The sequence below is a fragment of the Lepidochelys kempii genome, chromosome 10 (genome assembly GCF_965140265.1).
Source record: "Lepidochelys kempii isolate rLepKem1 chromosome 10, rLepKem1.hap2, whole genome shotgun sequence".
Classification (NCBI taxonomy): domain Eukaryota; kingdom Metazoa; phylum Chordata; order Testudines; family Cheloniidae; genus Lepidochelys; species Lepidochelys kempii.
Window position 1 is genome coordinate 7,553,371 of NC_133265.1, and position 25,373 is coordinate 7,578,743.

At 49.5% G+C, this 25,373-nt stretch overlaps 2 protein-coding genes across 2 annotated transcripts; one reads left to right on the forward strand and one right to left on the reverse strand.

Moving 5' to 3' along the window:
- Positions 1–1,223: 1,223 nt before the first annotated feature.
- GID4 (GID complex subunit 4 homolog) lies at positions 1,224–13,320 on the reverse strand. The gene is made up of 6 exons (XM_073361819.1): positions 13,005–13,320; positions 9,017–9,076; positions 7,909–8,016; positions 6,879–6,980; positions 5,992–6,122; positions 1,224–4,024 (listed from the first exon to the last, which is right to left on the reverse strand). Exons 1-6 carry the CDS (start codon positions 13,194–13,196, stop codon positions 3,961–3,963), a joined length of 657 nt encoding a protein of 218 aa, XP_073217920.1. The 5' UTR covers positions 13,197–13,320; the 3' UTR covers positions 1,224–3,960.
- A 511-nt stretch (positions 13,321–13,831) lies between these two features.
- On the forward strand, positions 13,832–23,936 carry ATPAF2 (ATP synthase mitochondrial F1 complex assembly factor 2). Its single transcript, XM_073361827.1, has 8 exons — positions 13,832–14,086; positions 17,072–17,116; positions 17,547–17,692; positions 18,327–18,424; positions 19,937–20,017; positions 20,595–20,707; positions 22,425–22,540; positions 23,199–23,936. The coding sequence occupies exons 1-8, from the start codon at positions 13,957–13,959 to the stop codon at positions 23,334–23,336; spliced, it is 867 nt and encodes a 288-aa protein (XP_073217928.1). The 5' UTR covers positions 13,832–13,956; the 3' UTR covers positions 23,337–23,936.
- The last annotated feature ends 1,437 nt before the right edge of the window (positions 23,937–25,373 follow it).

Sequence of the window (25,373 nt, forward strand, 5' to 3'; positions counted from 1 at the left end):
GTACAGTAGATAAAAGAACGGAAGGGGCATTTAAATAATTAGCACTTAAGCAGATACATCAAGGTCCCTCCACAAAACTCTTCTTACCCTAGTCTAGCAAAGAGGAACATGCTTTTTAAACAGATTAAGGCTGATGATTACAAGAGGAAAAAAAGTTGATTTCTATATTATCTATTGGGGGAATGCCACAAAATGGTAACAAATCCTACCTCCTTTCCTAATACACCAAGGTCAAAATATATACTCATGCCATAATTACCACATTGAGCCTTTAGAGCCTGTAGCAAAAGTACAGATTGAGCATGCCAGGAAAGTTGGTTACAGATATAACTACTTTGATTGTTGCTTACAATATTAAGCCTATTTAGATTTAGACTTGCCAAACATTAACCCCTATGTGTACAAGAGTAGCCCATTGTCAGATGTGTCCTTCAAACAACATAGCTGTACTCCAATATGATGAGGCTATATAAGAACTAACCTGATTATGAATGTGTTAAAATTAAGTATTTTTTAACTGCTAAGGGTTTAGATAGCATCCCATTAACACTTGGATTCAGTCACAAAGCTCTGAAACCTTAAACAGGATGCCATGGTGGGGGAAAACCAACATTTGTAGAAAAGTGACCATGGGCTTCAAGAAGATAATTTGTTAGCACAACTCCCCACAACCACTAAAGAAACAGCAAATGCAAACAGATTGATATTGTTATACTAGTCAGCAAACATGACTCCATTCCTAAGACACACACACACAAAAAACCCATCCAGGCTTTCCAGGAAAGGGAAAAAAAAATTTAAGCCAGAACAGCAAGACATGTAAACTAACCACAGAGCTGATTTTCCTGAAGTGACCATGTTCTAGGTTTGATGTGTGGTGCTGTAAGAGCTGTGTTGTCAGTATTGTACCTTTAAGGCCTGGACCACGGTGTGTGGGAGGGGTCAGCTGCTACTCTGAAACCAAGAAAGGAGGGGGCTTAGGTGCTCTGTCTAAAAAAGCTAACAAATCAGAAAGAGTTTTTCAGAGAACTTTCTCACTATAATTTGATGGTTAGCTTATTTTCTGCTTGCCATTCTATTCCAATTAAAGCCAGGGTAATTCACTTAAGACAATCAGTAGCTTATTGGATTCTCCAGCCATAAAGCTTGATCAGCAAGATGCAACTTGCTGTTCCTATAAAACAAGAATTGCTTTGATTTACAAACACACACACAAGCGCTCCTTAAAATACATTTCTTTTTAATTTGGACGTTGATAGCTCTGCAAAATACTTCTCCCAGTCCCTTTTCCACAATTAATCATAAATATACTCACTCTGCACCCACATTAGGTTTTTTGTAAAACTTTCACAAGACTCGAAGATCCACCCTCCGACTTACTCTCCCCAAGAAGTCTCACCTTGTTAGTTTTCTTTCACCACAATGCAACATAATTAAGAGCATTTCCTCTTAGCTTAAACAGTTTCAGAAGAAAAAAAACCCAAGCAAATCAAGGCTTTAGAGAATAAAAGCTTCTCCTTTCCTGAATGTAAGACAATCCTTTAACATTTTTCCATTCCTTTGCAACTTTTGGATTTCAGCTGAAATATGCTTTATGTGAGGGGGAAAGGAGCCCCTTCCATCCCAAATCCCTCTCAAAAACATCAAGTCTCAGTGGTTTAGGAAACACATTAGGAGAGCTTCCTGATTATTAGATGACTCCAGGGACCTCCTGCAACCTGGTTTCTGCATGTGGCCACCACAATGTTTAGAAAGTTAAAGCCTAACCATAATTGCCACAAAAATGTCATAGTGAGGGGTCGGGTATCAGTGACAATATTGCACACCGCTCCAGAGGCACAGAAACAACTAACGGATTAAAAGTATTTGCAAATTTAATTTTTGTTAAAAAGGGTCTAAGGAGGCATTAGCGCAGATGGGCCTGATCAGTTTTAGTTTGGAAAACTGAGAAAAATGTTCCATTCATATTTTGTGGCCAGAACCACCACCTCTGAAATAGGACAAACCCATCCCAGTGCACAGGAGTAAGCCAGCAGCCCTTGTACTGCCAAGGTGCCTTATTCAAGTCATTGTGTCATCAGAATAGCAGACCTAGACAAGACACCTCTCACCCACCCTGTCCTCTGGCTGTTATCGGAGATCATTTCAGCATTTGTCTTCTAGCCATCTTTTAACTCCATCATTGCTATCAATCAAAACCTACAAGAAGTTCCCTCATCCTTCACCTTTTTTTAATACACCAGGTGGTTTCCCATCTAACCTTTAAGATGGAAACCGACTCCTTGCCTGTTTAGGCAACTTTTCCCAAATTTGTCTTCAAGATGGGGTACAGCTAGGATAAACAGGGCCACAGGACAAAGCTTTGAATACTATGTCACCGAGCAGGCTAAACCGGTTCATTTTCTTAAGCAAAATAAACCAAGTTCCCAATGTAGAATATACAAAGTGAGCCCACTGAGACCTGAATGCTTTCCCATTAAGGCTTGAACAATCAGCTCAGCCTCTGCAAAATACAATACAGATACTGTGAAAAGGAAAAGTTAGTTAAAAAAAACAGCTTAGCACTCAATAAGTGAAGGGCTTTGCTTTTTGATTGCAAGTGGCAAACATTCTTAAAAAATGATCTGCTCTCTTGGAACAAATCTCCCTTTTCTTAATAGCTCCCCCCCTCCCCATAAAACAGCCAGAAAAAAGCATGGTAAGTTGTCCCACGAAAGCCCTGCACGCATAGAGCGTCATATTAAATATACAACTGATGCCAACTTTTAAAATGTCTTTAAAAAACCCTCCCCCCACACATACACGCGTACACTTTGGCACACAAGCCGTAAGTTATTTCACTTGAACGTTTCAAAGTTGTAGGACAGCCACTGTTCTTTTTGTTGTTTTTCTCGTTTTGCCTGGTATAAAGATAGCAAGCAGTGATGTTGGTGGAGCACGAAGAGTAGGTACAAATGCTAAACAGTTCACTATCATTTCTGCAATGCTGCTAAACACTTGTACCAGGATGATTTTTCCAAAGCTGCTGGTTAATTACATACATATATATAAAAACTAATGTAGACATTCACTGTTTTCAATGTGAAAACAGTAAAATGTAATTCTGAATAATTGTGCATTTGCCATAGGGTCCTTGGGAAGAGGAACCATAAAAATATTTTTTTTATTAAAAGTCTTTTTTATTTTTTTACCCTTAAGTAAAGAGCAAATATACACTTAGTAAGCAGAGCTCAGATCCACTTCTACTGAGGGCCTGGAAGTCTTTACGTTTAATCTATTCCCCGTGGCATATTGAGACAAAGGAACAGCTTGCAGCTCAGAAGTGGCTAGCGTTCCTGAGAGATCTACAGCTCCGGCTAACCTCATTAGCCAGTACGAGCTGGAGATTCATTAGGTCTTCAAGACTTGTCTGTCTCAGCCAAATGCTTCTGTAGAGGACTCTCCAGATCAGCAGTTCTCTCCGCTAGGCAAAGCCTCGCAAATGCATCGACACGCCCAGGCTCTGGAAGCGGCAGCGCTGTCAGAGCGACAAATGTGAACGGCCACCGTTCTTTGTATTTCAACCCATACTAGGACGTAACACGAAACCAAAAGTGCTGAGCTTATGTTTTCTTATTACTCAGAGGAAAAGGTCTTGATTCCAGCTAGGACCAAACTTCCAGAAGGGGGTCAGGAGGAATTTCAGTGATAAAGAAACTAGCTGTGCAAAAAGAAAGTGCATTTAAAGGTAGCTTTAAAACCAGATTAAAGATCAAATTGCCACTTGGCAGGAGGGAGACTCCAGCTCCTGCAGCCATGCTCCTTGGATCAGATGGGCTGACATTCATGCTTTCTTTCACAAGTCCGTTGGGCAGAAGAGAAGTGCGTGTCCCCCCCACTCCGACAGGGACACATCTCTTGTGGCAGATCACGCTCTCTCCTGCCCGTGTTGTTTTCACTTGGTATCATTCTGTCCACCTGTCATCGGAACTCATAAATGGGTGCACTGTGCTCAGGGACATGAGTTAGATTCAGAGACTGATACCTGAGAGGAAGGAAAAACAGGGAAGATAATGATAAGAGACAATGAGCCATTTCCCCTTCCAACCGTTCCCTGAGCCCGGCATCCGTTCAGCTGGTTACACGTTTTAAGGATCTGACCATTCGACTTCAGAATGGAAGCAAGCTCTAAAATGTGCCTCTTCGATTGAATTCTGATTTTCAGCCCCATCACTGTGGATTGTCTACAGCTGGTTGTATTTTGCTGCAATTCACAAAACGCTTTTAAATTAACGTTGACGCATTCATTACATCCGGAGAGAAAAAGCTGCACCCGCATCAAGGGCTCTCAAACTCTTAGACTGTTCCATTCATCGCTGTGCACACTTCCCCACCCATTTGAAATCACTTAACAGCTCTGGCCGTTGCTTACTTTCCTAATATTGCTAAAAATATAGGGCTAATAGTCTTTTCAAGCTATCTAGCAAAGGAGAGGCAGCGCCTTAGGACTTGCCTGCTCACCATGGGTCCTTGGCAGAGGCTCTGCAGACTGGGAAGCACCGACCTGAATGAAACCTGACTGAAGGTTGTAACAGCAGAACTGTTAGTTACAGGAACACTCTTCACTCTCTTTTCAAAAGGTCCTCCTCCACAGATGCCTGCTTTGCAGTTGGTCCCACCCAGGGCAGATGCAGAGTGTTGAGTGCATGGAAGCTCAAGTTAGAGGAGACTAGCAGAACAAGAATTATAGGAGAGGCCAATCCTGCAGCGGTGATACTGTACTACTGTTCCCCACTCAGCCCTCCCCCCCCCCACCCAAACCTCTTTTACCCTAGCATGGGAGCAAGTATGTGAGAGGCTTGTGACTTGCTAATGCCGAGGACACAATCTTACCAAGCCCACAGGCAGCCTCCGCCCCACTGCTCAGGAGAGCACCTTACTCTGCCCCTTGCTAGATGCATGGTGGACCAAGGCCGCAGCAGTGCAGCACAGCCGTGGCCAGCAGTTTGGCTCCGGAAAGAATCCCTTGCACGGTGGTTCCTCTATTCCGTCCTCATGAGCTACAGATTTCTCGATAGTAAAGATGGAGGGGGGCTAGCTGTTCAGGAAGCCCGCACCTGCTGTATGTGTGGAATTACTGAAGGGGTCAAGTTAGCAGCTACTCACCACCAGGCTTGACATCAGTTATTGGGATGGTGTTACCAAGATGGGGGTATTAATGTAGGGACAGCTCTACAGCCAGTAAGAAAACCCTATTCACAGTATCTAACTGTGCCCCCAAAGCCTCAGCATTGAGCAAGAGCCAAGTCCAGGAAGCAGCCATGAGCCCATGACTTTGACCTGCTCGTGAGCCCTGCAACCAAGTGACTGACACTGGGCGTCAGCACACCATGCTAACAGGGCAAGTGGGGAAGGGAAAACATTCAAAAAGTCAGTCCTGAAGAGGTTAAAAGTGAATCGCCAGCATCACAGAGACAGTATTTTAATCTCAAGATGCCGAGTGTTCTTCGCTATACTATCATGTGTAATACAAGTCATGGCTTCCTCTCAACAGCCAGCAGCTGAAGAATGAGTCACTCGTGTAGCATACAGTAAGTATGATGCCAGACAAGCAGAAGGAGGGAAAGAAAAGCTTTTGACATGTAGCAATAGCACTTAGCAGCAATTCACCAGCAGCTGCCGGATCTCTCCGCTTCAGATCTTTTGACCTTGATTTTACCGTGCTCCATGGCTAGTGACAGGTGTGTGAACGGGCAGAGCTGTCAGACAGAGCGACAAGCATGACACCACTTTTGGTGCGGGCACCTACAGCTGACCTAACCACACACCATATAGAAACTCTCTCTCCATGCCAGCCTGAGTTTCAGATGCCAGGGGCTGTGAGTAGGACTGGTGGAACATTGTTCTTTCATAGCACAGTAAGGTCCTACCTCCAATCCCAGGGCTGTGAAGTGATAGCCCGGACACCACTAGCATCCTTCAGCCTGAAGAAGGGAAGGAAGCTCCGCTTACCATTCTGAACTCCTGTGGTAGTAATAACCCTCTATAGATGCTGCAGACTTCTGGAAGCTGATGTAATAAAACCCAGCAAAAGAAGCTCCGCTGATGTCTTTGATCGTGTGATCTGGGACTAGGAACTGCTCCTGCACAAAAGATAACAAGGGTTTGTATTTAAAATGGGTTTGAACCTTTGCCTCCCAGAAGTCCTGGGGTGCACATCTGCACTTGTTATAAGTCAGAGGGGTCGAGCTCTGGAAATCAATAGAGAAAGATGTCAAGTGAGTATTTTGTAACTGTGAACTCATGTTAGTCATACCAGCATGGACCAAAGGGACTATTCAGCAGGTATATAGTGACCATTGTACCCTTTCAGAAGATCTCCATTACGACAGTCTTAAAGGGACATTGTCCATTTGCAACCCAATGTTTTTAAAGAGCACATTAGAAGTCATTTCAGCTTTCACCTGCCAATTTGTGGTTTGACAATCACATTTTCCTGTTTTTAAAGACAGTGGTTTTCTCCCCCTGTAACAGCATGAAAGACCCACATAAATGGGAAGGAACAGATTTAGTTACCCAGTGGAAACAACGAAATTGGCTATACAGTGCGTCAAAAAACACACAGCCCAAAAAGTCTCTCTTATTCCTTCCAGCTACCTACATGTGCTGAGTGGTGCAGAATAACTCGACAGAAGTGCCATTTTAAAGATGTTTATGTCTCTCTCAAGCAAGGATGGACAAATCCTTAGTGCTGCTACAAACACCCCCTTCCCAGAAGCTCATTCTGTATGCAGTGCCCATGCATTTCATGTTCTAAGTGTTGGCAGTTTCATACCAGCTGGCGGGGGCGGCGAGAGAGAGAGAGAGAGGAGGAAACACATCCACAGGAAGTTTTTTACCTTCCACCTCATGAAGACATAGTCCCCGTTCTTCAAATCCTCGTAATCAAAATCATCCGAGTTAAATGTTTTTGCATATTGGTAAAAGGCCTGGAATTTCCCCTGAAAGCACAGGAAAAACAAAAATCAATTCCTAGAGCACAGCTGGCTTTCAGTTAGCAGAGTTTATGAAGGGAAGAACGTGTTAGCAGGTAAGAGTCTCTGGGAACTGCACCCTGCAATGTCAGGAATAGGAATTGATGATCCAGTAGGATTTTTTGTTTTGTCTCCAGGTTTGGCAACTGCAGTGAAGATGGTAAGGGATTGCTGCTGTGACTTGCCAGCAGAGGGCCCAGTAGAAGTGGTGGCTTTTGATATGGGTGCCTGCCCTGGATCAAGGCAAGCTGGCTAGTTAGTCTGGCTTGAATCTATCACACAATAAGGCCTTACTCCAGGTGTGGTCCCATCAGCCCAGAAGATCATATCATTCGTTCTCAGGAACAGATCAGAGATTTTGGCTGGCAGCACTTGTAAAGTCTGCAAAGAAATCCTCTAGCCAAGCCACGGAAGGTCAGAACTGACATTCCTGATCTATGGGCTTGTCTACGTGGGTGATTCTTGCACGAACATAGCAGCACAGATGTCACTGCACTGCTGGAAATCACTAGTGCTGCACTTGGGTAAAGAGCGACTTTTGCCAGAGGAGCTTCCCCTAGTTTCAAACCAGCTGAGTCATGCTGGTGCCAGTCACTTTTTTCACCAGTTCAGTGTGTCCACACCAGGGCTTTGCACTGGTGCAGCAACATCAGTGAAGCTACATCAGTAGGGGTGAAAAAAAGCAAAGGAAAGAATCCCTACAGGAGAAAGCAACCAGGAGAAAAGCCAAAAGAGAACTTTCCAGGCTGTCTTTGTATATCAAGAACAAAGATACATCACAACAAAGCCTTAACTGTTTCTTCTTTAAAAAAAACCCTCCGCATATCCCCTTTAAACAGGTAATGTGTTTGGGGTGGTTTTAGATCTCTAGTTGGTTGCCAATATGTTTAATTACCCAGTGTTTACGATCGACGTCTTCATCTGCATCCCATTTCCGCGTTAAGAAGGGGTGCTTTTTACTGATTATTTCCCCTTCAAAGAAAGTGGTAAGGGTCGGGTATTCCTAGGAGGAGGGTAAAAAAGATTAAAGATTAAGGAATTTTGCCAACAAAAAAACAAAAACCCGGGCCCTATACAGGAGAGGACACACTCAGATACTGGCGAGCATTTCAGCAAAGAATGACACATCAGCACCAAACCCCCTAAAGTGGTCGGAGAGTTCGGTCTGATGTCCCCCCTCTCTCTGCTTTGCATCTTATTTTATCCCGCTCCATACACTTCTAACGGGGTGCCCCTTCCCATCTCTCTTCCATAGCTCATTTCTTCCCTTCATCTCTCCTACACTGGTCCCCTTGCCCACAATCTGTCTGCTGACTCCCCACACCTTTAATTTGCTCCTTGAGAAGGGATCAGAGGCTATGGTGAAATTAAAGAAAAAGGTGACAGATCAGCCAAAGACATACAGAAGAATTAGGCTGGATGGGCTTCCCCTGCTCGCGTACATTGAAACTATGGTCTATTTTAGAGTTTCACTGCGTGGAAATGCTTAGTAAGCTCTACAACAGTGGTGAGCCAACGTGTATCATCAGCTGAAATAAGGAGCCTGTGTCAGGAAAAGCTTGTGAGGAAAGGAATGCAGGGGTAGAACGAAACCGGACAATCTGTATGTAAAACCAGTCATCTTGCTGAATGCCTGAGAGGTCAGCTGTTAATACAGGCAGGTCCTACATGAAAGGTGTGGAAAGAAGAACTTCAGGAAGATCTGGCTTGTCTGGAGGTTTGGGGCAACAAAGATACACGCACAGCCAATTAACTGGTGATGGAAAACTCAGGGCCGCTTCAGCTCAGCCCTTACAGCGCTGCTATCAAGTTAAAACAATTTTTAATTAAGTTGCTACAAAACCATTGATATTTGGTTTACACTGTGTAAAAAAAAACAAAGGAAAGGGATGAAGGTACCCAACGGTCCTCTTAATTATGGGCTCAACCTCTCAGACCTTCATACCTTTAGCCAGAAATAGGAGAATGGAGTATAGAAAAGGAGTTTAGTAACAAGTGCTCACCTCTGTAAGGCCTTTAATCTTCAAGTATCCACAAAGATAGGAGTTTTCCATATCCACATGCTAGGATGGAGAGCACAAAATCTGTAAGTGTGTGTATCCAGGGACAAGATACCCAAGTTGGCCCAATGCCAGAGCATTTTGAGCATTGGGCCTTAAAGTCTCAGCTCTGTTAAGGATGGTACAGAACTGCATTGCCCAGGTTTGTTCATAAGTCATTTGTGCTGATCACACAGTGGTATCTGGACTCAGGAGAGAATCATTTAGAGGTATCCACTTTACCTTTTCTGAAAGCGGGCTGGGGAATGTCTCATGTGCTTTCAGCTAATTAATAATATGTTCTACTTGTATAGCACCTTCCACCCAAGGACCTCAAAATGTTTTATGAAGATGGGTAAGCATCCCCGTTTTACAGAAGGGGAAGTTGAGTTGGAAGTTAAGTGATTTGCCCAAAATCACAACACATCAACAGAGCCAGATCTTCTGATTTGTCTGTCACCTGTTCTAACCACACGCTACCAGCAATCTAGACATCTGCGAGTGACAAAAACAGAGGGAACATCCTCAAATAATCAGATCTTTCTCTCTCTCCACCTGAAACTCTAGTTTCATCCTTGGCTTTGAGGACAAAACTGTTTGTGAATCTGTCTCCCACCACTTCCATAACATGACCTACCCCAATGAGTTCTCTCTACTTATCTGGCACTAAGGCCTAGTCCCTTCTAAACAACTCCATCACTGCTGCACACAAGAGCCTTCTCTGGAACATTTGCCATCTGGAAAAGTCTGCGTGTATCTCTCTTTAAACTGTATCTAACACATACCTGTCTCCCAATGCCTTTGTTTCTCCCCCGCCCTTTTCTTGGGCTTCTGACTGAATGTTCCATTTACTCGCCATGCAGTGTCTGAACACTGGGATACTTCCATTTCTAGAAACTTCTGCTCAGAAACCCACCAATCATCAGATCAGCTCTCAAAGCCAAACAAAGAGTTTGACAAACCCAGTCATCAAAGGTAAAGATGCATCTTTCCCATCTGTAGCAAATTAAGCGCAATCTTTCACTGCGCTTATGCAGAATAATTGTAGTTAACGCTGCCTTTCAGATGACATGCAAAACATCAGCGTTTAAGCTAAAAGACTGGGTAGTCTTTGGGGGAAGAAGAGCTGTAACGAACCTGATCACCCATAGGAGGACTCCATTGATGCTAGCTGTTCCAGGTACTCTTGTGCTGTTGACAAATGTAGCACTGTACGTGAAGATTGACAGTATGGTTTAAATGCTACTCATGTCTGCTGACCTTAGGACTTTGACATTGTTCCACAACACTAACCAATGCGTCAGGCTTCATCATAGCTCTTGTTATATAAGCCTCCAGATCTTTTGCAATCCAGCTGGAAACAGAGCTGAAACATGCAGGATGTTTTATAGCAAGAGCGTATCAGATATCTGGCTTGCCACTTACACACGACCCTACATCTCGCCAGCTCTGTCCAAAGTGATCATGCCAGTGCCTACAACTAAAAATAAAGCACAGAGAAACAATCACTCTAAATAGGAATGGGAGGGCTGCAGAGACAAGTGCTCAGTTAAAGAGATCCCTGCAGCACAGCTGGGCCCAACAGCTGCTCTTGCTTCATTCTGTTCCAGTACTGATTGCTTGGATTTGCTCTAATGCCTGGTCTACACTTACAATTGATCAACCTAGCTACCTCACTGAGAGCTGTGAAGGAATCATCCCTGAGCACCGTAGTTAAGCTGACCGAGTTCCCAGTGTAGAAGGAGCTAGGCTGACAGAAGAATTCTTCTGTCAGCTTAGGATATGCCTATACTTAAACCACTACAGTGGTATGCTGCACTGTTTCACTGTAGACACTCACTACATCGATGGGAGGTTCAATCCACCTCCCTGAGTGGCAGTAGCTAGGTCAATGGAAGCATACTTCCATTGATCTAGCACTGGGGGTTTGGTCAGCTTAACTATATCTCAGGTGTGTGGATTTTTCATACCCCTAAGCAACACAGCTGGGTCGACCTAACATTTACTATAGACCTGGCCTCAGCTACCGCTGCCTGCAGAGGGGGATTAACTACAGCACAGAAAACACCTGTCGGTCGCAGTAGGAAGGGCCAACCCTATAGCACAAAGGCACAGCTGCAGCGCTGGAGCTGTGCTGTTGAAGTGTCAGTAGACACGGCTGTTGTTCCCTTGTCAGCAGGAGATCCAAATGCTTCAGAGCCAGGAACTAGACATGCACGGATTGTGAATCTCAGGGCTGGAGAGCTGAAGTCCCAGTGTGAGCCTCTCAGGGACAAACCACCTGTGGTGGCTGGAAAACCCGATGTCTGGGGCATCTTACGCCCAGATGACTAGTATGGAGTAGTTTCCTCCCCAGCCCTCCTCATGCAGGCTGGCCTGCCATGCAACTACCCACTCAGCCTATTACCCACCCACTCAGCCAGTCCCAGCTGCTTGCTTCTTCCTCGACTGAAGCTGAGGGAAGAGCCTCCAGACTAGCAAAGGGTTTTGTTCATTTACTACGTTCTACCCCCACTGCTCCATGAAGGATGAGGGGGAGACATCATTTGCTGAGCAGATTTGCTCTAGCTCATGCCGGGGCAATCTGGGGTGGGGGCCTGGTGGGTCCCAAGAGAGGTCTCACCTGCCTCGCCCAACTCAGAGGCTGTTCTTGTCTGTATTACAGCTGCCCTTGTGTTGCAGGCCTGGATTGGGGGAGCCACCTGCATCACCTCCACCTCACAGGTGCTGCTGGCCCCAGGTACATTTAGAGCCATGAAGACCTTCCTAGGGTGGGAAGGGTCCCTAACCTCCCCTGGACATCCACCTCACAGGCACTGCCGATGCTATTTGGCCTGGGGTCCCCTCCTGATCTCTGTGAATGAAGTGTCCTACAGGCAGGGAGCTTCATGCGGAGGTCTCAGGAGGCAGTAGGTCCGGATCTGAGGAAAGGGATGCCCTGGGAGGGGGGAGTCGCATGGGTGCATGAGTGTGTGTGTTTTGGGGACAATGTAGATCCCAGTCTCTGCTAGAGAAGGTATGTGAGAGAAGGGGGTCCCTGTGGAGATCTCAGGGAGCAGGGGTCCCCATCTAAGAGAGGGACATGCTTTAAGAGCAAATATTGCATATATAAATGTTGGATCCTGATCTTGTGAAATGAGGGGATTAGGGAAAGAGGTGCCCATGGTGTCTTTGGGGGAGGGCTCTCAGGGGGCAGTGGGTGCCTGGGCTCAGGGGGGCTAAGGTGCATGGGGGTCCACACTCTGGGGGACAGGCATCATTCTAGGCCCTGGTGGGGCAGGGGTGCTCAAGAGGATCCCCAAGAGGTGCTCTAGGAGAACAGGAAGGATCTCAGGAGAAAGGACTCTAAGAGGCAAGACAGAGTACTGGGGCGGATCCCGGGGGGGCAGGCGCTCAGGAAGGTATATGAGAAGCACTCTAGGGTGAAGTGAGGGGCCCCAAAAGGGAGGATGATCCCAGGGGGCGCTCTCAGGGAGAGGAGCAGCGGGTGCTCTAGGGGGGACCCCTGTGGGGAGGACCTCAAGGGGTGCTATGGGGGGTTCCAGAGAGGGGGCACGGTAGGAGGACGCAGGGAGGAACCCAGGAGGGGGCAGGGATGCTCTAGGAGGTCCCCAGAGAAGGGGTGTTCTGGGGTGTCCCCAAGGGGAGGAGCCAGGAAGGGAGGCAAGGGGCACTCTGGGGATATCCGGGGAAGACCCCAGGAGGAAGTGCGGGGGGCACTCTAGGGGGGTCCCAGGAAGGGAGCAGAGGGTGCTCTAGGGGGACCCCCTGGGGAGGACCTGGGCGGGGGGAGGACCCCGGGAGGGGCTGCAGGGGGCGCTCTGGGGGGGGTGCCCCAGGGAGGGGGGACCTCTGTGGGGCCCCGGTGAGGCGGCGCGCTAGGGGGAGCCGGGGGAGGACCCAGGGAGCGGGCGCTAGGGGGAGCCCGGGGGGGGGGTCCCCGGGGGCTCACCTGCATCACCACCTCCACCTCGTAGGCGTTGCCCTTGCTGCGCTGCTGGCCGCGGAACTTGGCCCCGCTGTAGAGCAGGGAGGTGGCGACCCCGGGCTGCGCCGTGTTGATGGGGGGCGGCGGCACCAGGCTGGCGGCGGCCCCGCGGCCCCGGGCTCCCCCCGGGCAGCAGCACTCGCTCCGCACCGGCATCTCGGGGGGGTCCCCGGGCGCCAGCGTGACTCGGGCTGCGGGGAGCCGGCCCGGCCGCCTGACCGACCCGGGAACTCGCCGGCTGCCCCCGCCGCCCGCCTCAGGGCCTCCCAGCGGCGCCTCCGCGCACTCTGATTGGCCCAGCGGGCTCGGCGGGGGGCGGGGCGCCGTGCCCATTGGTCTAGTGGCGTCACGTGGGGGCGGCTGCAATGCCCCCTGGGTCTCGTAGTTTCCTGTAGGTCCGGGTGACGGTGCAGGCGGAGGGACAAAATAGCGATTATGATGCTGATTGGACGTGGGTGAGCAAGATGGCGGCGCCCAGAGGCAGGGCAGTTCGCCGAGTCGCGGGAGTGAGGGGGAGGCGGCTGTCCCTCCAGCCGCGTCCCTGCGGCCCCTGTCGGGAGCGGGAGACGGGCCCAGAGCCCTTATATGCTCTATAGGGTTGCACAGGGGATTCCGCGGGGTTCTCCCCTCCTCGCTTTGGGGCCCACTCATCCCGGCGGGGGCGGGGGCGCTGATCCCGGCGGGGGCGGTTCTTTTTTTTGGGGGGGGGGCACTGATCTCGGCCGGGGGGCTCTTGGGGGGGGGGCGGCGTTGACCCCGGTTGGGGGGCTTTTGGGGGTGGGCATTGATCGCAGCCTGGGGCTTTGGGGGCGGGGACGGGCATTGATCCCGGGGGCCGGTCCCGAGTCGTGAGGAGCCCAGGTCTTTAACAGGGCCGGGTCGTCCCCATCTTGCGGTTGCTCGCTGCCTCCCCAGAATGTGGCGCAGTTGTCAGCGGCTGTTCTGCGCCAGGTCGCCCCAGGCCCCACGGCTGTGCCCGGCCCCCCCTGTTGGGGGCCCGAGCCTTTCACTGCCGGGCACGGCACGGACGTACACGCCACCAACAGGTGAGGACAAAGCCGGACAGCGATCCTGCTGCACACGCGGCGGATTTCAACACGGTTATTTCCAGGTGGCAGGGACGTTCATCAGGGGTGGATTTAGCCCGTCCTAAAAGCTGGCTGTGACCACGGTTTATGAGAGGGGCCTGATCCCCTATTTACAGAGCAGGGCAGGCCCAACATTTGAAGCAGTAGTTGTGGAGACCCAGGTTTTTCAAGCCTGATGATGAACATTTATTATTCACGTATGTGCAGGCTGCTGCAGGGGCAAAAGAAAACCACAGCCCTGTCCCAGAGAGCTTGAAGTCTAATGCCTCATGCCTGTTGCTGACCGTGTGTGAGTCTGCGGCTCTGCCTGCCTAGGGCCTCACAGATGCAGCAGTTCTGTTTTAGGTTCTGCTGTGACCTCAGTCACCACAGCAGCTGAGTACCTCACATTGTTTAATTTATTCTTTCTCACAACCCCCCTGTAAGGCTGGGCAGTGCTGTGATTCCCCACTTAAAAGACAGAGAACGGAGGGACAGAGAACCTGAGGTCACACACAAAGTCTGTGGCACAGCAGCAAATCAAATCCAGGTCTCCTGAGTCCCAGGCTAACACCTCCACCACTAGTCCATCCTTCCTTAGTTGTGGAAGTGACGCTTTAAACATTTTTCCCCTGTGGTTTCAGTAGTTTGTACAAGGATGGTGAAATTTGACCCTTTGTTTCTCACAAGCCAAAACCCTGAACTTGCAATGAAATGCATGTCTTGGAGTCCCATTAAAACAGGACTAGGGAGGGTGTCTTATTGCAGGATGAAAGCTGTGGGCGCATGCTTTTATAGTCCTAAAAACATGGCATTCTTTAAGTCCCTTGATCCTGCAACTGGCTTGGTCTGGGCAGACTCCCTTTGCCTTCACTGGAACTCTGGAAATCCAGGGGCCTGCGTGTGCAGTCAGATGTAGGAATGGAGCCATAGTCCAGGCCCAGTTTCTCACTACCGTAAGGGCAAGGGTTTGGAGAGGTAGCCCGTTCTCCCTGCTTTGTGTGGGAAATGGGTCCAGGTGTCTGTCTATCTCTGTAAGTGGCCCAGTCCCCGTGTTAACACAGCCTCAGAACTGGATCCACAGCACAGGCACGTAGCTCCCAGTTTGGAACTTGTTTACCTGCTGTTGCTCTGCATGTCCTCAAAGAGCCGGTCTTCCTATGTTAATTTAGTACTACATTATAAAGCCAGAAGGAACCACTGTGATCATCTAGTCTGGCCTCCTGCGTAACACAGGCCCTAGGATTCCCTTGAATTTATTCATTCATTAACATTGACCGTGGTTTTTGTTTGGGACGGGGAATACTGTGGGTGTGACGGCTGTTAGTGCAGGGATCTAGCTGTGTTACGTGTGGGCGCAGTCAGGGAATTAGCAGGTGCCATTCATGCCATTTCAAAGTCTATTGGTTGTGCCTGGCAACAGTGCAGGTGCCAAATGGAAACGGCTTCTAAAACCGGGGCCCTGTAACCCGTAGCAGTAGATTTGCTATTGCACCAGATTGGCATCAGACGGGTGCAGCTGGGAGGGAGATCCTCAGTTTAAAGGCCTGGGGAAGAGCAAAGAGATCATTGCTTCCCCAGTATATTAAATTGCACGCTGCAGTATACATCTACATGAACGCAGGTTTGTGCGTTGTGGGCAATGCTCCTGGATCCAGCCAGAGAGCATTCAGGGCAGAATGACAGGCTAGCTTGTTGCTGTAATTTAGGGGCTATTCTAGACTCAGGCACATCGTCGGCTTCCGTCTGAAATCACACCCGAGGGAGCTGGTTTAAAAGCTGGCTGGATATTGGTGACCCACCTAAGCTACATGGGAGTTGTAGCTCCGGCTGATTGGAGTTGCTGCATCTCTCCAGCAGATGGAACAGCTTTGACCAGCTGAGAAAAGCTCCTGACAGGTCACTGGAACACTGGGGTGACAGCAAATGGCACTGCCGTGGGTTTTTTTTGTTTGTTTGTTTGTTTGGGGTTTTTTTGGTGGTGGGTTTAGTTAGGAACGGATCAGCTAACTGGAGAGAAAAGGGCAAGGGAGAAGAGGGGCCGGTGTGGAGGGAAGCAGGTAAAGAGACTGGGAGAGCTGGTTGGAACAGTTGATCAGCACTGGGCACAGATCGTCCAGTCAAAATTGCTGCAAATTCTCTGAGTGTCCTGCTTTGGCTTCTTCTGCCCTGATCAGCTGGAGTCTCTGGCTCCTCCTCCTTGCAGGTGTCCCCCAAGGCCACCTGGTGTAGAGAGGAGAAGCAGCATCTGGTCCTAGTGCCCCAGAGTAAACAGCATTTGAAAGCTATATGTAGAAAAAGATCAGGAGTGTGTAATATGCCGACACCGTATTCCTCTGTTCAATACATGGGACAAGGATTGCTTTTACATGGGACATGGGGGGCGGGAGGGAGGGATGGAGGCGAAGAATGGTGCTATAAGTTGGGTGTCTCCCTTCTACCTGGGCACAGTTGGCACTTAGGAAGTGGGTGGGGGGAGGGGTTAAAACTAGAATGGATGACCAAGATGTATCTCTGGGGTGACTCTTTGGCTTCAGTGGGCTCACAGCAGGGCTGAGCCTGGCTCATTACTAAGCCAAACGAGCCATAACACCCTTGTCAAGGTCATGCCCATTGCTTTGTATATGGGTGCCGCACAACAGGCGTGAGACTACAGCTGGGCGCAGCATGCTAAGGGGAAGCAGCTGCTCTGCTTAAAGAGGGGCCCCTGGTTCATGGTGAGCCCTCTCCCAGGACAGGCCTCACACCAAAGCCCTGAGGCAGGTCCAGAGGGACTCAGGCACATGGGCTAGTTTAGAGGGACTCTGAACCAGCAAGGTTCCGAGATGGGAGGGAGGCCAGCTGTGCCATGCTCAGCACTGCCGAGGAGAGCCGGTATGTCAGATCTGCAGTGAGCGGGGATGAGGAGAGGGGCTTGACTGTTGTTCTTGCTGCTTTCTGAGTATATTAATTCCCCCCCCCCAGAAAGGAAGAGGTTTTACCAGAACGTTAGCATCTCCCAAGGCGAAGGTGAGTGCTTCTGCCAGGAGTCTGGCCGGGTGTCTGACGCGTTGCCGTTTGTGTGACAGCCGGGCACAGGGAAGGGTGGTTATGGAACGCGGGCCCTGCCTTCCGGCAGATGCTGGCCAGGCCTGGAAATCAGACCTTGAGAGCTAGCTTTGTGCCCAAACCTGGTTTGCCCTTTCCCCATTGGCTGGCAAAACCATGGGAAGGGAAATGGCTTCCAAGAATGGTTCTTGGAAATTCTTTTCTGGTAGAGCGGGGCCCCTAAGACCTTCAGTGGGGAGACTCCTGGGCCAGGTGTATCACTGGCATTGCCCGGGGATGAGTTTGCTCCCCTCAGCTTTATCTCTGAATCTGCCCCCTGCCTGGGGGTTGCATGTGAATCCCTCGTGTGCTTTACCCTGGAATCCCGCTGGGTTTCTAATCTGATCCCCAGGTGGCTTTGAAATAAACCTGGACCACAGGAAGCTGAAAACGCCCCAGGCCAAACTCTTCACTGTCCCCAGTGAGGCCCTGGCTATTGCTGTTGCTACGGAATGGGATTCCCAGCAGGACACCATCAAGTCCTACACCATGCATCTGGTGAGCGCTGTGGGCTTTGGTGGAAGGGGAGGCTCCATAGTGAGCCTTGAGGTGGGAAGGAATCTAACATGTGGTTTCACTGGGGCCACTGCTATGGACAGCCTCATCTTGGATAAAGATGGAGCATAGCATGCTGGGAGCTGTAGTCTGTGCAGGCCCCATCGCTGAGCTAAATACATAAACTAGATTGATGTATAAAGGGGCTAAGTCTAGTTTTTTTTTTTACACATTCTTGGCTTTTGCCTGACCCACAGTGCTGGGGCAAAGCGCGCCTCACCTGTTAGCAGCTATTGGGTCTAACGCTAGGGTTAAAAACTTCCCCCTAACATGGGCCAAACTCCCATGTGACTGGAACCTGACTTGCAGCTGGAAATGCTTCTCATCCAGATTATTTTACCCCAAGGCCTCCAGCGTGCTCCCGTCCTGTCATAGCTCATGGGAGCACTGTGTTTATGGGCCTGATCCAAAGCTGGGAAGATTCCCGTCTCCAGTGGGCTTGGACTCATTAACCTCCCGGGCTAGGCTTTGTGTCACTATAGCTTAATCAGTCACTAGCACGATAAGGATTCTTTAGCTGTTGTCTGGGACCTTGTAAAATCAGAGCTGGCTGGTGTAACTGCCTTTTGTTTTGCAGACCACATTGTGCAACACAGCTTTGGACAACCCATCTCAGCGAAACAAAGAGCAGATAATCAGAGCAGCTGTAAAGTTCCTGGAGACAGACACTGTCTGGTAGGGGACTGTCTGGGCTTGCATTTCACTAGGGAAACCTCTGGCTTAGAAACCAGGGCAGTCTCATTGCCTTATTATGGGTTATTGCATCTTCCAGCTGGGCAGACTGGACGGGTGTCTAGAGGTTTGGAAACACATTAAGCTGGGTGACTAGTTGGCACAAATGCAGCCTTTGGGACAAATGCCCTGGCTTGAACAATGCCTCTGCCCTTCTCTTTCTGTAGAGGTGCAGCCCCGGCAATGACTCCAGTGTGTAGTACGTCCCCTTGAGCCTAGCAGCCAACGTGGATCAGAGGATGGGCCCCTTCTAAAAGGGGACCAGCACAGAGCCACTCCTTAGGGGTAGAGAAGCACAGCGCACTCATAGTGTCAACACAGTGCCACCCCCTCTCCTCCAAACTCATGAACCCCAGGGAGATTTCACCCCCTGTACGGGGGTGCCAGTTCAGCCTGGGCGTGATGGGGTTCAGCTCCATTGAGACTTTACCCTAGGCCTGAATTGCTCCCCACAAGATGTTGCTCTCTGTAAGTATTTGGCCGTGCAAGCGCCTTGGATTTAGCTATACGGAGCATGCCAGTTTCTGTGCTGGGCCTTAACACCTGGTTTGCTCTAGAATTCCTTTCTGCTGTATTTTATTTTTTCACTGAACCCATCGGCCTGCCCCGTTGAACTCCAGGAGCTCCGACTAAGGGATCAGAACTGTCTTTGGCCTTTAGGGGTATGTCTACACTGCAAAGAAAAACTTTGGTGCCGAGTCTCTGAGCCCAGATCAATTGACTTGGGCTCATGCTGCGGGGCTACAAATAGCCGTGTAGTTGCTCAAGCTGGAGCATGGGCTCTGAGACCCTCCCCCCTTGCCAGGTTTTGTGGAAGTGTTTTTTAAAACAGATAACTAACAAGTTCGTGCTTCAGGGGTCAGTGCCCCTGCTCTGACCACTGGACAGCACTTAATCCCACTGCCAATTTAGGGCCTGATCCAGTGCTCACTGAGGTCAACTACTGGCCCATTTGATAGTGGACAAGTCTATGGCCTTCCCTATGCCTCAGTTTCCCCATCTGTAAAACTGACTCGCCTTTGGTCAAAGTGCTTTGCAGCCTGTGGTTGCAGAGGTCTCTCGTGGTGTGAAGCAGAACTGTAGGCCGGCACTCCGCCCTCACGGTTATTTCAGGAGGGCACAGGCACAGACCTGGAAGTGATATCACAGCATCAGGCCCTAAATGTGGGCAGGGCTGTGGGAGCAGCATCCCTCCTTACAGGGATCAAGAGCTGGCTGGTGGTCTGTCCAGCAGAGGGCTCTGGATCCGTGGGAGGGTCGTCAATGGAAGCTCTTCCTTTCCGTAGCCGGCAGCATACGCATTGAAGCTTATGGTCGGTACCTGCTCTTCAAATACTGGACTCCCCTTGCCATCCCTGAAACAGGCTTAGCTGCCCGGTAGGTTTGCTCCACGTACTGCGTGAAGAAGGCCAATGATTTGTTGGTGAAGGTTGTTTTCTTGTTGCAATGTTCTAGCTACAGGGTGGAGGAGCCAGCCGGCCTAGTAGAACTGCAGAAGAATGAGTGGGATCCCATGATCGAGTGGGCTGAGAAAAGGTAAGAAGTCAAAGACTTTTCCCTTCTCGTTGCTAGCTGCCCTCTCTGTGGTATTCCGAGGGTGCTCGTCACTGCACTATCCGAAAACCAATCATGCTGGTGACAGTTTAGTTCACGAGCTATTCTGGGGCCAGCCCGTTGGGCTATGGAAAGAGGCACTGAGGAGGCTTTGGAGGGCAGAGACTGTACCTAAGGGGTGTCAAGTCTCCAGCAGCGAGGAGCTGCTGTTGGCCAGTCTCCAGCGTGCTGTCTTGGAGATCCTTCATGGTGTTTCTCAGCCCATTGAGGAGGAAGGGAATTAGGCTTGTAAATTCCATAAGCAAGACCAGATGTTGCTGCACATACACCATTGCACTGACTGGCTCTGTGAATGAATTAGAGCAGTGCAGTGTGGGTGGAAAATGTCCCCACATAGACCCCCACAGGGACAAAAGCAGGTATAACCCCAGCCAACATCAGTGAGGGTTGTATCTGCTTACGCCAGGGCTAAATTTAGCCAGAGTCTTGCTTCATAATGATACTGAGGCTCCTGTCTCACCGACCAATCGTTTGTCTGGTACCATCTAACTCATTTCAGGTACAACGTGGAGATCGGCTCCTCTACTAGCATCATGGGACCCAACATCCCAGCCAGGACCAAAGACACTTTCACCAGCCATTTGGCATCTTACAACATGTGGGCACTGCAAGGTACTGAGGACGACTTATCTGGTGTGTCCATCCGTCCTGAGTACACGAAACACCATTAGCACATATACGCCTTTTCCTCTCTCGCAGCAGTGACCAGCACAACACAAACATTTGGGGGAAGGAAGGGAGACTTTAAATCAACAGGGGGAAAACAAAGGGGGAGTGTAGTTTAAAATAAATGAATCCAAGCTAGACCTTTAGTTCTAGCTCTGTATGGCAGGGGCTCTCTTCGTTGTACAGTGTCTTGTTGTGTTAGGCCCTGATTCTCTCAGAACTGCTGATATTTATTTTTTTCCTTAACGTGACATTTTCAGGTGATTTCGGTCCAAAATTTAGGCTTTGTTACCAAGAAAAGGGGTTTGAAACCCCAAATGCACAGAAACAATTTTATGGTTTTGTGACTCCCCCTCCCTGCCCCCCAGTAAACAAAAACCCCTTGAGTTTAAATTTAAAATGTAAGAGCTGTGGTTATTGGCAGCCCAGTTGTTTTTCTCTTGTGAAACTGAAGGAGATCCAGAAAGTGAATCTGACTGGAAATGAAGGTGAAACTAACTAATCTGTTCTCATTGCTCATCCTCCTTGAAGCACAAGATGTGAATAAACAGCAAAAATGGTGAAAAGCACCCAAGACTTTAAAAAATTCTTTCAGTTCAGTGGTAAATATTTTAAAACAGATTTTTACCCCGACACGTCCCTTCTTTATTCCTTGTGTCATTCTCCTTTCAAAACAAAAGTGTTTTAAACAAAGTTGATTAGAAACAGCTTTGGAGCTGTGCTCCGGCTCCGCTCCAGCTCCAGGCAAAAACCTGCAGCTCCACTGCTCTGGAGCTGCTCCACAGACTCCGGTCCAAAGCCCTGACTAGAAACCCACCAGAATCCCTGGCTACCTCGTCAGAAGACAATGAGACACTGAATTCCTAGTAGAAAAGTGTGCTCTCTGTTCTGATTTCAGGGCCTCCTCAATCCTTCCTGCAAACATTTCTGGTCGCCTTTTGTTTACAGCTTGTGTTTAGGGTAAGGTCGGGGGTGCTTCTTTTAGTTGATTGGTTGGTATTTTGGCACATCTGTCTTCAGCTGGGGACGGCAAGGCCACAGGCACCAGCTGTTGTATTCCTGGGCAGTCAGTTGACTATCAATCCCCAATCTGGCCTTGACTCTAGCTGATCACTTAGCTCAGATTGAGCATGAATCATGCTTCGTCTCCTCCCCTTGCCCTGTACATGGCCCTAGTTTTTAGTGGCGCTTAGCACCTCCAGCTGTCACAAATGCTCATCATCTCTGCAGATCAAGCCCCTTTTTCTCTCTCTCTCTTTCCTGGATGGTTGTGTGTGTTCTCTGATCTCATCCCCAGCTCTTCAGCGATAGGATGTGAGCTCTACCATTCTGCAGAAGGGAATCCTTCCAAATTTGTATCCAGTGGTGTGGCATTATTACATTACAAGGGTGTGTTTCAGAATGAGAGAAAGTGGTTTGCAGTCAGAGATGCAGCCATTTGCATCACAGTAACAATGGATCCTGAGTAGCAACAGAAATTTCATGTGTATTAACTGTGGACTTGACTCTGTCGAGTGCATTGATCCAAGGTGAGGGGGATCATCTACCCATCTGATCCTGCCGAACATGTTATGCCCTGGCTGCGCCTTCAGAAGGTGTGAAGAATCCGACATGATTTTGTATAAATACCGTGGTTCACGTTTGCTATTTTCCCCCCTCCCAGGTATAGAATATGTGATCACACAATTGAAATCTCTGATTCTGTCCATGGGACTGATTGACAGACACATTCCGGTCGAAAAAGCTGTGCTGTTGTCTCGCCTGGAGGAAGAATTCCAGGTAAAGTATGTTCCAGAGCAACCCTAGGATTCAAATAGCGATAATCTCAGCGGGAGAAGTGATCTCCTAGCACAAACGACTGGCCACAGAACTGCCTGCTATTACAGGAGACAGTCACTGCACCAGGCTGCCTCTGGTCAATACAGTATGAGTGGTCAGCCACGCAAGTCACATGAGGAACAGCCGAAGGCGCTTTGAGTCCAACCTGCTGAGGGCTGTGGATTTCTTTTGCAGAAGCTGGACTGCTCTTTTTTGGCCCTCCTCTAGCCTGCAGTGCAAAGCCAAGGAATGGTCTTGATTCTTTGTATTGGCCAGGCCTAAGCATTTTGCCAAGGACTAAGCTAATGCTAATGCGATGGTTGTGAACAGAAAAGGTTCTGTCCTTGCACCAAACCATCCTTGACCCAAAGTCCAGTGAAGTTAATGGAAGTCTGACTTGAATGAGCTTTGGATCAGGCCCTAATACGTTGCCCTCTGCAGCCCCTTTCACCTGAGGGTCTCCAAACGCAGGGCAGGCACTGGTTACTGAGGCTTTGTGCCACTCCTGGGAGGTATTATCTCTGTTTTACAGACAGAAAAGTGGAGGCCAAGACGTTCTGAAGTTCAAACCCCTTTCTAATTAACTCTTGAGTGAGCTGATTGTTCTCTCTTCTCTCAGATCCAGCATTGGGGCAACGTGGAGTGGGCCCACGACTATGACCTGTACGAGCTGCGTGCCCGCACGGCCGCTGGGACCCTCTTTGCTCACCTTTGTTCAGAGAGCTCAACTGTAAAACACAAGCTGCTTCAGGACTGAGGCTCTGGGGAGTGACGCGTCAGGCAGAGCCGGAGAACGCCCAGTACAGATTACAAATGCAGCCTGGTGAATTGGAGCCATTGGCCGGCAATCAGCACCTACCAGCGTGGTGACTTAGCACTGAGAGGGCCATGACTTTATAATGATTCCTAGCGGAGGCACTTCTTCCCTAACTTGGCTAGTGCTGGAGGGTGCCAGTGACTCTCAGCAGCCCTGACTTTTGTTACAAAGGCAGTACAGTCTGAGCTCCCTTCAGCCCCAATTCAATGCCATGTCCCTGGCTGTAGCTCAGCCAGTGTTTATGATCACTCAGAAGGGTCTACATTCTAGCTAGTCTACATTCTATCCTCCAAGGCTCCCAACCGTGGGACCAGAACCCCAGCAAAAGGGCTTCGGTAAGGCTAGGCATACACTTTAGCATAGGTCTCATCTTGGCATCTGCCTGCCCATGGCCCACATTTGTTGCTAAAATCCAAAGTCATATCCCTGGAGACAAGACCCAGCTGTACCTGTTCCTCGCGCAGTAATGTGCTTCTGCCCCTGTGCAAAGCTGGGCTCAATCCCAGTTTGATTAAAGGCGTCTCTTGCTAGATACTGGAAGTCAGTGCATGTGGTCAGTTATTTTGTACTTCCCCACCGCACTGTGGGATGTGCGCTGCCTCTCTGCCCAAGAGCGCCCAGACAGCAGCAGAGCCATCTGCTGGGGACACACAGAGCCATCGCTGATTGACCTGTCTGCTCCCTCGTCTGTGTCCCTCTGCCTGAGGATCTCCATGCTCTGCTCTGTCGCAAGCACCGGCCTGCCCGCCCGCCAAGGACCAGACGGGAGCTCCCCCTTGTTTTTGGACTAATTCTAATTCCCCAACTGTCTGAGGCACTGATCCTGCAAAGGCTTATGCACATGCTCAACTCTGAACTTGGAGCAAACCCACTGACTTCAGTGGGACTCCTAATGCATAATATGTATTGAGCAGGCACGTATGACTTGTGGGATCAATGCCTATGCCTCACCCAGCAAGCCTGTGCTGCAAAGTTCTGATCTAACCTGCCAAACACCCCTGAACGTGGGGGAGAGAGGCCCCTGGGCTTTCATTTAGGCTTGTCTCTGAAGACTTCAGACTCTTAAAGGAAAAGAAAATATCAGCTGGGCAGTTGTTATGAAAACCTCCTATGAGCACGACCACCCCTGGAATCCTCATTTAGAATCAGTTTCATTTCCAGTTAACACTCGGGGGAATCAGTAGCATCAGGCATTTTCATAAGTGACCACAGACTTGGGGCCCCTTCATTTCTGGGCACCCAACTACACATGTAGGGCTTGACCTTCCAGAGGGGCTGAGCACCCGCAGATCCGATTGATTTCAATTGGAGCCACAAGTGCTCAGCTCTGCCGAAAAGCCGGAGCCCATGTGCAGCCAGTTGGTGCCATTTCTCAGTGAGCAGGCATGGTGTTAGCAATGACCGGAGGAGAGCCTGCTCTCAAACCAGCCCAAGGGAGGACAGGGTTTTGTCAGCTGAACCAGAGCAACTTCCATCAGCCCATGGGAAGGGCTGGAAAATTTGCCAGGAAAGGAGGAGTGGAAGTCTTCGAGTATTTGGCCCTTTCCCAAACTGTGCACAGCCACATCCATTCCACAAGCATGGGTTTCCCTTCTTCCCCCCCTTCAGTGCCCTGCCTCCAGCAAGAAAGGAGTCTGAGCTCCCTGCCAAGCAAACGGAGCAGCTGCTGCTGAGCGAGGAGGGAAATTAATGACTCGGCCCTGAGAAGCTTCTGCAGAATCATTGGTCTCCCTCCCTGCTGGTCAGAGGCCACTCCGGGCATGCTGCAGGAAGCTGCCTTAGTGTGGGGCAGAGGAAAGAGAAGGTTACCGGGAGTGCAGAGCCTCAAACCTCAGGCTTCCTGGGCCAGAAACCCACGATTGTTAGAGAGGCGGCGGTTAGGCCAATGGAGAATGTTCTCTTCCCCATCACAGCCTCGTGCCAGCTGTTGCATGACTCCTAACACTGCCTTCCAGGCATGGCCTGGTGTTGGAGAAT

Coding starts and splice junctions, on each gene's coding strand:
- ATPAF2 (XM_073361827.1), top strand. CDS start 13,957: ATGTGGCGCAGTTGTCAGCGGCTGTTCTGCGCCAGGTCGCCCCAGGCC. Junction 14,087..17,071: donor GACGTACACGCCACCAACAG/GTGAGGACAAAG, acceptor CCCCCCCCCCAG/AAAGGAAGAGGTTTTACCAG. Junction 17,693..18,326: donor AGTCCTACACCATGCATCTG/GTGAGCGCTGTG, acceptor TTTGTTTTGCAG/ACCACATTGTGCAACACAGC.
- GID4 (XM_073361819.1), bottom strand. CDS start 13,196: ATGCCGGTGCGGAGCGAGTGCTGCTGCCCGGGGGGAGCCCGGGGCCGC. Junction 6,981..7,908: donor ACGTCGATCGTAAACACTGG/GTAATTAAACAT, acceptor CTGTGCTTTCAG/GGGAAATTCCAGGCCTTTTA. Junction 4,025..5,991: donor TACCACAGGAGTTCAGAATG/GTAAGCGGAGCT, acceptor CCTTCCTCTCAG/GTATCAGTCTCTGAATCTAA.